We start from the raw sequence: 13,629 nt of genomic DNA, 5'->3' as shown, positions 1-13,629 counted from the left end.
ATACAAGACGATAGTGTGCAGATGTTATTTTAGGTAATCATTTGAAGACCAATTAGCTCACTTACTGTGCACACATTTGGAAGAAAAATATTAGGTTGACATGGAGCTCTGAAGAATATCTTAACTCAATTCCTTTAGAAAAGGTGATTGACATGTTGCTTCATGATCTTTTCTAAGCGATACAATGAGAAGTGGCAAACGGAATTTACCAGTTTCCCAGAGTACCTCATAACACCGATTAGGTGAGGAGGATTCACCAGTGTCATCACGATCAAATAATCAATCAACCTTATTATGGACTCAGGGTCCATATAAAGAGGACATTACATAGAATAAAATACATATAACATAAATCATAGTTTAAAATATAGATGGATTGATTAAGTAATTAATTCCATAGACATGACTGCTACGACTATAATATGTATGAGTCAGATGAGTGTCACACCTATACAAGTCAGATGACTGCTAGGACTACATGTATGAGTCACACCTATATGCAAGTCAGATGACTGCTAGGACTACATGTATGAGTCACACCTATATGCAAGTCAGATGACTGCTACGACTTTGTATGAGTCCGATGAGTGTCACCTATATGTATAAGTCAAGATGACTGCCAAATAGGGTTCACAGAAGCAACTAATTAAACTGGTGTTTTATGTAGTTCCAAGTGTGCAGACCTTGTGACTCTTAATTCAACACCTTACTGTACCTCGATTAGATTCCAATTAGTCATCGTACAGTATGAACATTGGCATCCAACCAGAGCACACGTTAACAGTAAGTATATACTTAACAAAGCTACCGTGTAAATGCTAAAGCAATGGTGGCCAGTGGTATAACTAAGTAGTAGCTATGGGATGTATAGATAGTGCTGCACATATCTATATTAGGGGTGTAACGATGCATCAAGCCTAATGTGATGATTCAACTGCTATAGGATGAGGTAGGTCGTTGTGATAGTGTAAGGCAGTGAAGCCAGATGGTATCGGCAGAGTTCCTATGCTATGGTCATTGTCGTAGAGTTCAGCGAGTTGACAGACGGGAACCAGCCAAACCAAGCACCTGCCAGAAACACCCACCACATCCAAAAAGACACCAGCACAAGGAATTAGCCATTAGGCCAAGAGTGTAAACACTTGAAGTTGTTCCAGGTTGTCAAATACAACCATTCAGAAAGCAAGCAGCCACACACGATACTTTGAAAGCTTGTTTATTTCAATCAGAAGCTTTACTTTTCCATTTCATTCAGTTCTAGTCCTTCAGGACTCTTAAATTCAAGCAGCTTAATTTGACAGATACAACATAAAATGAACATTAAAATTATACAGAAAATCTGAAAAAAGGAAATTCCTTCATACCAGGACACACTGGTAAACAAAACTCTCAATTACCAGACCGACTTAAATAAAATTATTTACAGAGTGGACCCTTCTCAGGTTTCTTCAATCCCTTGTCATTCTCCACCGATTTTATGACACCCACCGCGACAGTCCGCTTCAAGTCCCTCACAGCAAACCGTCCTGAGGAAAGGAGAAGCAACATGTGTCGTCAAGCCAGCCTACAGTTTGAATGATACAACAGCAGTATACAGTGTAGACATGTGCCAAACCAAGAGTGACATGCTTAATTGAGACAATGTTCGATGTTACAAAGGGTCAGATTAAACCGAATATATATATTTATTGCCTGAGATCCCATGTATAATATTTGTATATCGTTTGATATCCCTTGTGTATTCTTTGCACATGTACACGAAATGTCCCTTTACCTGCTACAGGACAGACCATAATATTCGTTCTCCTATTGGAAGCGATCCCCTAGGCGCCACTGCCTTACCCCCTCGAGCTGACTTGAAAGCTACCGCCAGGACTTGCCCAAACATGCCCAGCTTCTGTCCATGAATACGGCTACCAAAATACGAATGGTACTATTTGTTCACAGCGCATATATATATGGCGCAAGTAAAGTAGAACTTTCTCTTAGCCTCTTAGTCCCTTGTCCCGTTCAGTCTCGTTCAGTTCCAGTTATCCAAGCAACGTCTCACCCACTACGCAACGTGGGCAGAGCAGGGCTCGCATTGCCCCAAGATAGTCTCGTGTTATCCTAATTAGGGATGCTCGATATTGGCTTTTTTACCGATACCGATATTCCGATATTGTCCAACTCCAATTTCCGATACCGATACCGATACCGATATCAACCGATACCGATATATGCAGGGTTTCCCCCCCAAAAAACGGAATAATTTCAGGTAACTAATAATTTCACTGGATGCATTCAAAAGGCTTTCTAAATGTAAGCATTATCTGTGCAAAATATGATAATTAAAAAAGTAAAAATGAACATTTTAAACCAACATGCATACTTTTGACAATAAATAAAATAAGAATTGGTTCTTACTTGCTTGCCTGGGTAAATAAAGGTTAAATAAATGTTAAAAAAAAAAAAAAAAAAAAAAAAAAATTGTTATTGTTTTTTTTTTTTTTTTTACCGATACCGATATTTTCCCATATCACATTTTACTGCCGATATCGGCCGATAATATCGGTCGGCCGATAATATCGGACATCCCTAATCCTAATACATTTGTTCAATGTATCGTTCTCTATTTATTAGTAAACCTTCATTACGAGTCAAAGACCACGTGGAGTGAGTAATTGTGCGTCTACATAGAGCACTTATTGCCCGTGCTAATAGTATAGTAACGTCAAGGTCAACCGTGCACTACCACGCACCGGAGGATATCTACACCGGACCAGCAGCACCACGGAGGATTTACACCCCGCCAGCAGTACCACTCTCCGGCAAGGATTATTATTCTTCATTCTTCACCAAGCTGCTGGAAGCAGAGAACCGTCTACACCCACTGCTGTGGGATCTCCAGCCCGTGGGGACATCACTCGAGCCCGCTTCTGTTGTACCAGAGGCTCCGCGGCTCTCATCTGCGCGGCGCGCAACCTGGGACCAGGCTGCCTGTCCCCGCTGCCACAGGGGTGATATCGCCTCCTTGAACCCTGGACTTGCATAGAGCTTTGCCCCCCTCTACTGGCTTACAACCGGTAGTACACCCCTCCCCAGAATATCCCTAGATCTAATTACTTAATATTCACTATTGATTTACTTACGCACATTCTTTGCCTTATAAGCGCAATCTAAGCAAAGTATATTATGTAATACTATTCCTTTATGTAATAAATATTCTAACCGAGTATTTTGTGTGGAAAACCGTGTTATTGTGGAAGTGTTCTAATCTAATATACTTGTGTACAGTATTGGCCAGTAGTACATAGACGGTAGTGATTTAATGATATCAGTACTTGATTAATACAGTCAGGGAATTGTACCCCTCAGTTACAATTGGTCCTTCGAGCCGGAGAATAATTAGCGTAAGATTAATATAATATTAATATTGACATGGCCGATGACGAACACTCCACAAACGGTTCTCCTAAGCTAGATCACCCGCAGCGCAGACGGCAGCCACCTCCCTATCTAGAGGCATACTCTGTCAGTCCAATACCTAGCTTTAAAGGGAAGTTAAACGCGGAAAAAGTAGAAAGTAAAATTATGTCTGACCTTAACAACCAGGTTACCCCGACCACAGAGGCCCTAGTGGGTGCTAATGTAACTGACCAAGCTCACGGTGGGGACCAGGAGGGAACTGACACGACTTTACCCCCAGACAATACCGAAGAAATAGCCCCCGATCAGCTCCGGGAGGAAGACAACCCTAAAGAGACGCGCACCCAGGAGACGGATCTCCTCGGTACGCAACAGGAGAACGGATCTCCAACAAGTACTGCCGGGAGCCGATCGCCCCGAACGGCGTCTTCCCCCAGCGAGGCGGACAAGATGCTGGCGCAGGCACTCATCGCCACCCTGGCAGCCTCCACCGAACGCGATCGACTTCAAGCGCAACAGACGTGCGAGCGCGAACATTTCGCAGGTGAGCGAGAGCGCTTCCAGGCGCAACAAAGGAGCGAAGACGACCGAATAAGACTGGAGACCAGACGCCTCCAGACAGAAGAGAACATCGAGAGAAGCCCAGCGCGAAGCCGCGCGCGACGCAGCCCATGCCCGGCGCGAGGCAGAGCGTGACCGGCTGCAGGCGGAGCTGATGGACAAACTGGTTGCCATGGCGACACCCCCTCACTCCGCACGGAGCTCTCAGAGGTCGTCAAGACATGGGTCTAGGACACATTCCCCTACCCGACGAAGCGACCCGGGACCCCGCCTACAGGAGGATCCTGTCCACGTCTCCGAACCCCCTCCCCAGCCGGTCCATACGAGACCTAGCAACCGGGGTACAGAACCGAACCACGCCGAGAGACTGAACAGAAGACTCCAGGTCCTAGCAGAGGAAGAGGAGGAGGAAGAGGAGGAGTGTCAAGCCGACCAGCAGCAACGTGCTCTGGCCCAGGAGGCCCAGTACAGCCCCGACCCGCAGCAACGTACTCAGGACCAGGAGGTCCAGTACAGCCCAGAAGTCAGCCCCGAGGCCCTGCGCTACAAACCCCCGACTCAACTCACGGGTGAGTTTGACGCACCGCCAGCCCCGAGGAACAGCACCTGGGTACCCGACCTTCGGTACCCACCAAGTACCAGCCCAAGACGACACGCAAGAGGAGACTCGCCTAGGAGGTCTCTCCCCCAACGCTCGCCGATGTACCAGTCATCCATGACATCATACATTGCCACGCCGTCATTTCCCGACTTCGCCTATGAGAGTCGAGCACAGTACACGGAGCTCCGGATGTGCTTAGAGACAATGATGGTGGATGTCGCTGATGAACGCCACAAGTATGCAATATTACTGAAGCACCTGAAAGTACCGCGAGCGCACAATATAGCGCTGGCCTATGCCACCTCTTTGACACCATACACAGCGGCCCTAGCGGCGCTGGACCAGAGATATGGACGTATATGGGATTACGTAATAGAAGAGATAAGGCATATTGACCGCTTACCCCCAGCCACAGACAATCGCTCACTAGACGACCTGTCCATCAAAGTGCAGTCCCTGGTAGGGATGCTGGGAGCGCAACGGGAAAAGGGCATGCATGAGCTATACGCCAACTCTAACGTCGAGAGGATTTTGGAGAAGCTGCCACCCGCAAGACAAGAGCGTTTTAGGCGGCAGAGAGACTACCGGGATCCCAACGGCCCCGAACCATCCCTCCTTGATCTAGCCGACTTCCTGGCGAGAGAAGTCAGCAGCTTACGACTGGATACATTCGGGCGGAGCACGCCAAGCTCCAGAGAGGGACCCAGGAGAATAAATGATGGAAGAAGATCGGTGACTGTCATGCACCAATCAGAGTCAGTACCGAGCAGTAAGAGTCACAGCACCCCCTCGACGAAAGAGGACCAGTGGAAGATTGAGTGCCAGTACTGTGAGGGAGAACATCGGCTCCATCAGTGCGAAGATTTCAAGAAGCTGACCACGGATGATGTGAGCCAGTGGGTCAAGGACCACCGCCGCTGCTTCCGCTGCGCGCGCAGCCACCTAGCAGCTGAGTGCCACTTGAAAAGGAAGTGCAGCAGGTGCGGTGGCACCCACCTGGAGGTCCTGCACGACATCAACAGGCGGCAGTCAGGACAACAGAGTGGGCCCGTCGCGGTAATGTACCACGCCGCGGCGGTGGCACCAGCACCGAAGAGCCCCCAGACCGCTCCCTACTGTACCTACTGCGACGGCGGACACTGGCTGGCACAGTGCGCCGAATATAAGACACTGAACCCCGTCCAAGTTAACCAGTGGCGTGAGGCGGCCCAGGCGGGCGCCGCTTACCGCACAGCACGGTGCGGAGCCCACCAGAAGGTCCAAGACAACCAAGCAACAGGAGTGCTCCACATTGACCAGCACAGCGAGACCCCCCGAGTGCTCCTCAAAGTGGTCAGAGTGCTCCTGAGCCACGGGGACAAAGTCATGGACACTTACGCCGTCCTTGATGACGGGTCAGAGAAGACCCTTCTGCTCGCGTCCGCTGTGGCCCAGCTGGGACTGCGGTGGAGCGAGAACCAAATGACGATTCGGACAATAAGAAGAGATTTAAAGACGATAAAGGGCGAGAATGTCTCCTTCACTATCGCAGCAAGCGGGCAGCCAGAGCGACGGTATAGGATTACAAATGCTTTCACCAGCCAAGAAATAGGACTATCACAGTGCACCTACCCCATCCCACAGCTGATGGATAAATATGTGCACCTGCGTCAACCACCTATCCCGCTCATAGACGGCGCCACCCCGACCCTGCTGATAGGCTCCGACCATGCAGACCTCATCGTCCCGATAGACCGGGTCCATACCGGAACCCGAGGCTGTCCTGCAGCAGTCGAGACCCGCCTAGGGTGGACACTACAAGGCCCCCTCGCTAAACCTCTCAACCGAACAGCAGCCACTAGCTGCCTCCACTCCAGAGCGACAGAAGAAGACACCGGCCTCTCCCCCGTACAGCAGAGGCTATTGACATTAAGCGAGAGGCCCGTGAGAGAACCGTGGGTACCAGAGGGAGTTCGGAACTCCACCCCCCTCAGCTGCGCTTCAGACGTAGCTGACCTCGAACCCAGCACCCCAAGCGACTCCCTGACGGGGCGGCCGGGACCGGCCCCTCCTCACACGGGGTACAGAGCGAACAAGAGGAACAGACGGAGGAGGAGAAAGCACAGCCAAGCCCAGATCAAAGCAGTCTCAGGCCCGCTTCCTCCTAAGCCCCCCTTCATCCCGTCCAGTCGTCATGACCATAGACCAGTCACTACCCCGAGCTGCGTGGCCGGCCGGCCGCGTAAGCAAAGTGACCACTGGTGCCGACGGAAAGGTCAGAGTGGCAGAAGTGCTCGGCCAAGGGCGGATCTACAACCGACCCGTGGCGAGGCTGATAGAGTCGCCAAGGCTCCCCGACTCGCCTAATGACAACCATGACCCCTGACTTTGTGAACTGCCCGACCCCCTCACCGACATTGAGTAGTGGACAGTGTGGTTAATCTGTCTCTGCTTAGCTAATTAGGTGGGACTAATTAGGGGGCGGCTGTTACAAAGGGTCAGATTAAACCGAATATATATATTTATTGCCTGAGATCCCATGTATAATATTTGTATATCGTTTGATATCCCTTGTGTATTCTTTGCACATGTACACGAAATGTCCCTTTACCTGCTACAGGACAGACCATAATATTCGTTCTCCTATTGGAAGCGATCCCCTAGGCGCCACTGCCTTACCCCCTCGAGCTGACTTGAAAGCTACCGCCAGGACTTGCCCAAACATGCCCAGCTTCTGCCCATGAATACGGCTACCAAAATACGAATGGTACTATTTGTTCACAGCGCATATATATATGGCGCAAGTAAAGTAGAACTTTCTCTTAGCCTCTTAGTCCCTTGTCCCGTTCAGTCTCGTTCAGTTCCAGTTATCCAAGCAACGTCTCACCCACTACGCAACGTGGGCAGAGCAGGGCTCGCATTGCCCCAAGATAGTCTCGTGTTATCCTAATACATTTGTTCAATGTATCGTTCTCTATTTATTAGTAAACCTTCATTACGAGTCAAAGACCACGTGGAGTGAGTAATTGTGCGTCTACATAGAGCACTTATTGCCCGTGCTAATAGTATAGTAACGTCAAGGTCAACCGTGCACTACCACGCACCGGAGGATATCTACACCGGACCAGCAGCACCACGGAGGATTTACACCCCGCCAGCAGTGCCACTCTCCGGCAAGGATTATTATTCTTCATTCTTCACCAAGCTGCTGGAAGCAGAGAACCGTCTACACCCACTGCTGTGGGATCTCCAGCCCGTGGGGACATCACTCGAGCCCGCTTCTGTTGTACCAGAGGCTCCACGGCTCTCATCTGCGCGGCGCGCAACCTGGGACCAGGCTGCCTGTCCCCGCTGCCACAGGGGTGATATCGCCTCCTTGAACCCTGGACTTGCATAGAGCTTTGCCCCCCTCTACTGGCTTACAACCGGTAGTACACCCCTCCCCAGAATATCCCTAGATCTAATTACTTAATATTCACTATTGATTTACTTACGCACATTCTTTGCCTTATAAGCGCAATCTAAGCAAAGTATATTATGTAATACTATTCCTTTATGTAATAAATATTCTAACCGAGTATTTTGTGTGGAAAACCGTGTTATTGTGGAAGTGTTCTAATCTAATATACTTGTGTACAGTATTGGCCAGTAGTACATAGACGGTAGTGATTTAATGATATCAGTACTTGATTAATACAGTCAGGGAATTGTACCCCTCAGTTACATTCGATCTAGTTGGAGCTTAAGTAGATACAAGTTGTCCCAGTGAGGCTGCAAAAAGCAGTTTAGCAAATACATAACTGTACATCTCATGTAGAAAACCAAGGACTATAAGATACTATACCTAGGGGAGGATATGTGAAGAAGCTCTCCATGCAGAGGGGCCTGATGGGGACCAGTTTTACAGTAGCCGCATCGCCAGACACCAGAGTCTGTGGAGAGTCCTCCAGTTTCTTCCCAGAGCGGCGGTCAAGCCTCTCCCTCAGCTCAGCAAAGCAACAGGACACGTGGGTGGTGTGGCAATCGAGGACAGGAGAGTAGCCATCCTTGATCTTACCTGGATGGTTCAGAATGATGACCTGGGAGACGGCAATGATGAACATTTAACAGTAGCCTTCAGTCAGGATGTCGGCACGGCAGTGACCAACCCGAGCCAAACCCGTTAAACCAGTGTTTCTCAAAGTGGGGGGCGCGCCCCCCAGGGGGGGGCGCAGAGGCATGACAGGGGGGGCCTTGAGATATAAAAAATAAAAATAAAATAAAAAATATTTTTTATTTTTTTGATTACATTTTTTTTTGGATTACAGAAAATTATCACTAAAGTGCTATCTGTTGCAGCTGCACTGTTCTCCATGAAAATTCCATTTCTCAAAATCATTATTTAATAAAACACAGAAAAGGATCACCAAGTTACTCTGGATAAAAAAAACCTTTACAGACAACATTGAGACAAAGCTTCCTGACACATCTCCATCCAAACTCTTGGAAGAACTCTTTGAAATCTCATCTGATACCACCTAGAGAGCTAGTTTCAGAGTGTAAAATATTTTGGTCCGCCAAAGGGGGGCCTGACAGAAAAAGTTTGAGAAGCACTGCGTTAAACCAACCTGAGCCACAAAGCTGTCGACATCAGAGGGAGGATCTCGCTGGGCGTCGCCCGCCACATCCCCACGCCGCAGGTTCTTCACGGACACGTTCTTAATGTTGAAGCCCACGTTGTGTCCCGGTGGGCAGAGCAGTCTAGTTCAAGTTCTTTAGTTCAAGTTCTTTAATAGTTGTCATACAGAAGTACAGAATACTTTCATACAAAATGCTTCTTACTGTTACGCTCCAGAGACTGTGCTAGACAAGATAGTATCAAATAACATAATATAGCATGTAATTTAGAAGAAGAAAAATGAGGTCACAGTGTTCGGTATAGACATATGTACAATGTTCTGAGTTACCATATAATATACAATACTATGCAGTGTACTAATGTACAGTACTATCTAGTGCAAAGCAGAAATGGGATGAGGTACAATTTTAGGTACAATTTACAGTAAGGTGTACGAGTTGTAGTGCAATCCTTCATCAATAAATATAAAGTGTGGGGAGTGGGTGCTACAGTGTGTTTGTTTAAAGTGGGTGTGTGCTATAAAGTGTGTGGAGTGGGTGCTACAGTGTGTTTGTTTAAAGTGAGTGTGTGCGTGTGGATGTGTGTGCTATGTGCGTTTGGTGGTTGTTGTTGTGTAGTGTTCATTCATTGTTCGTTTAGCAGCCTGATGGCCTGGGGATAGAAGCTTCTTCTGAGTCTTTCTGTGCTCGCCTTGAGACTCCGGTATCGCTTGCCTGACCGCAGCAGTTCAAAGAGGCAGTTGTTCGGGTGACTGGAGTCTTTAATGATTCTCTTAGCCTTGCCCGTGCAACGCTTGTTGTAAATGTTCTGGAGGGTGGGGAGCCCCCCTCCAATTGTGCGTTCGGCTGAACGTGTCACTCTTTGTAGTCTGCTTCGGTCTTGTGCAGCCCCTGGTGGTGCATCTCTATAGACCAGACCTCAGCAGTAAGCTTGGCGGGGGAGAACATCAGCGTCATACCAGGTTTAAGGATGCCAGTCTCAATTTTGCCCACTGGCACAGTCCCAACCCCTGCAGAGTTGAACAGAAGGGGCATCAAGTCACCCATTTGAAAATGTATCTTACAAGAAGAATCATTCCAATCAATGCAAAACACCAAAACACTGCCAAGCTTCCTCATTATAATTCCCCTGCTGTGGATATGAAGGAGATCATGAGACCCTGTACAATTTAGAACAGGTGAGGTGCTTTAGTAAGGCGAGGGACTGGTCCAAGCCATAAAGAACACAGCTGACCTCCAATCTTGTAGACGTCCTGCAGAGGGATACGTAGTGGCTTGTTGACGTTGCGCACCGGAGGGCGGATGGAGTCTAGGACTTCCAGCAGAGTCCTGCCGCCTTCATTACCATCCCTGCGCCTCACTTTCCAGCCTTTGAACCAAGACATCAGCCAAGACAAAATGTTCAGGATACTGCAAGTGATACAGAAAATACATGTTCCCCATGTTGTCAAAACATACCTTTTGAGTTGCGGTGATCATGTTCTCCCCGGTCTAGCCAGAGATGTAATACTTGTAAATGTAAATGTAATACTTTATTGTGTCAATAAAGTCACTCTACATTTAGAGTACACACACATATACATAGTCACATATACATGTATGCATTGCATACATAATGGCGGATCTATTTGAGGCATGGGGGCGGCGCAGAGAGGGTCACATCCTCCCGGTCATCATCACGGGATGTCCGCTACTCCGGTCATCACCACGAGACAGCCACTCTCAGGGAGACAGGCACAAAAAAGACGCTGGACTGAGGAAAGTGTCTAAAAGGCACTTTAAACAATAATATTTTAGCTTATGATAGCTTGCTGCTAAATTAGCCTAACTGTTAACCTATTTGTTTAATTAAACCGTAGCGTGAGCCCAACTAGGGCTAGATCCACAAAGAATGGATTGCACGGAGCAAGTTGCACCCTTACTTACAATTCATTATGGATTGAAAATGGGGGACCCTGATGTAAACAAGACGAAAGTCTTTCTCTGGTCTGCATCCCCTTAACAATTGTGTGTATTGAGCCGTACTGTATTGTACCCATTCTGTAATCTGTTAATAAAATTTTCATTCAATCAATCACCGTGGTGTTTCATATTATTTGTTGACTTAAGTGACTATAATTAATTGTAGCCAGCACATTAATTACACTATACTAAAAGCAAGTTGATATTTGTCGGTCAGCTACATTAAATCAGCAGTAGCCCACTGTCTTCAGTGTAAATGCTTATTTAATACTCATTGTTTTACCATTTTAATAAAATTTATAATCTTAATGTCTGTTTACCCGACAATACATCATGCTCAGTCTTTACAGTATTTACATTTTTAGATTGTTTTGTAATGTTGGATGAGACATTTGGCATTTTCAATAGTCAGTTATTGTAGGCCTATGCCTATTTTACACCATGCCTTAGGTTATGTCATGTACAGTACTGTAGAGCCGAATTTACTGTAAGTGATTTTATGAACACAGATTAAGATCAATCCAGGACAGAAGATTCAAAATGTCTTCTAGGTTTAGGCCTAATTCACGTTTGTTTCAAGATGTATATCTCGATCCAAGAAGGGAAATATTTGCCCCCATTGAAAAGATGCACCACATGCTGCGAAGATTTAAAAAAAAAAAAAAAAAAAAAACCCATTTGGAAGGCCATTTCCAACCTGGCAAAGTGAGTGACCCCATCCACATCAACGGGGTCGCAGTGGAGAGGGTCGACAGCTTCAGGAGTTCACATCACAGAGAAGCTGGACTAGGGGAGTTCACACCGGCCACATGGTGAAAAAGGCCCCAGGCAACCATAACGACCGGCGGGCACTGGAGAGAGTATAGTGCGTACGGCCAAAAAGATCTGCGGATGCAAGCTACCCACCATAGACAGTCAGTATATTCACAGAGCGGTGCGTCAGCAAGGCACACAGGATCCTGAAGGGCCAGAGCCAGGCACCCAAACCACACACTGTTTGACCTCATGCCGTCTGGCAGACGGTACTGCAGTCTCGGGTCCACATCCAAGAGAACACTGAACAGCTCCTTTCACCATGAGGCTTACTGACGGACAGACTCCAAATGATCACACAAGCATTCACACACAAGCACACTTATTACACGCACACACTGCTGCTAACATATAGGCCTACCTTGTATTGTATAGTTTGTATAGGTCGAATATACGTTGTGTATTGTTATAGTTTATATGTTTAGTATAGTTATAGCTTAAGTTATAACTTCATCCTTCCTCATCCCTGTACCTCCTTCCTCATCCCTGTACCTCCTTCATCCTTCCTCTTCCCTGTACCTCCTTCCTCTTCCCTGTACCTCCTTCATCCTTCCTCATCCCTGTACCTCCTTCCTCTTCCCTGTACCTCCTTCCTCTTCCCTGTACCTCCTTCATCCTTCCTCATCCCTGTACCTCCTTCCTCTTCCCTGTACCTCCTTCCTCTTCCCTGTACCTCCTTCATCCTTCCTCTTCCCTGTACCTCCTTCCTCTTCCCTGTACCTCCTTCATCCTTCCTCATCCCTGTACCTCCTTCCTCTTCCCTGTACCTCCTTCCTCTTCCCTGTACCTCCTTCATCCTTCCTCATCCCTGTACCTCCTTCCTCTTCCCTGTACCTCCTTCCTCTTCCCTGTACCTCCTTCCTCATCCCTGTACCTCCTTCCTCTTCCCTGTACCTCCTTCCTCTTCCCTGTACCTCCTGCATCCTTCCTCTTCCCTGTACCTCCTTCATCCTTCCTCTTCCCTGTACCTCCTTCCTCTTCCCTGCACCTCCTTCCTCATCCCTGTACCTCCTTCCTCATCCCTGTACCTCCTTCCTCTTCCCTGTACCTCCTTCCTCTTCCCTGCACCTCCTTCCTCATCCCTGTACCTCCTTCCTCATCCCTGCACCTCCTTCCTCATCCCTGTACCTCCTTCCTCTTCCCTGTACCTCCTTCATCCTTCCTCATCCCTGCACCTCCTTCCTCATCCCTGTACCTCCTTCCTCTTCCCTGTACCTCCTTCATCCTTCCTCATCCCTGTACCTCCTTCCTCTTCCCTGCACCTCCTTCCTCATCCCTGTACCTCCTTCCTCATCCCTGTACCTCCTTCCTCATCCCTGTACCTCCTTCCTCATCCCTGCACCTCCTTCCTCATCCCTGCACCTCCTTCCTCTTCCCTGTACCTCCTTCCTCATCCCTGCACCTCCTTCCTCATCCCTGTACCTCCTTCCTCATCCCTGTACCTCCTTCCTCATCCCTGCACCTCCTTCCTCATCCCTGTACCTCCTTCCTCATCCCTGTACCTCCTTCCTCATCCCTGTACCTCCTTCCTCATCCCTGCACCTCCTTCCTCATCCCTGCACCTCCTTCCTCATCCCTGTACCTCCTTCCTCATCCCTGTACCTCCTTCCTCATCCCTGTACCTCCTTCCTCATCCCTGTACCTCCTTCCTCATCCCTGTACCTCCTTCCTCATCCCTGCACCTCCTT

The 13,629-nt window shown here is 48.1% G+C and overlaps 1 protein-coding gene across 1 annotated transcript; it reads right to left on the bottom strand.

Moving 5' to 3' along the window:
- Nucleotides 1-1,003: 1,003 nt before the first annotated feature.
- LOC311226396 (elongation factor 1-alpha-like) lies at nt 1,004-12,737 on the bottom strand (the record flags this gene model as incomplete). The annotated part of the gene is made up of 8 exons (XM_084311826.1): nt 1,004-1,068; nt 1,425-1,526; nt 8,394-8,628; nt 9,157-9,289; nt 10,026-10,176; nt 10,401-10,576; nt 11,826-11,883; nt 12,548-12,737. 8 exons carry the CDS (start codon nt 12,735-12,737, stop codon nt 1,004-1,006), a joined length of 1,110 nt encoding a protein of 369 aa, XP_084167952.1.
- Nucleotides 12,738-13,629: the final 892 nt, after the last annotated feature.

This window comes from Notolepis coatsorum, assembly GCF_963971535.1.
Source record: "Notolepis coatsorum genome assembly, chromosome: 1".
NCBI classification, from domain to species: domain Eukaryota; kingdom Metazoa; phylum Chordata; class Actinopteri; order Aulopiformes; family Paralepididae; genus Notolepis; species Notolepis coatsorum.
Note: the sequence above shows the minus strand (reverse complement) of the source record. Positions and strands in the feature narration are given on the sequence as shown.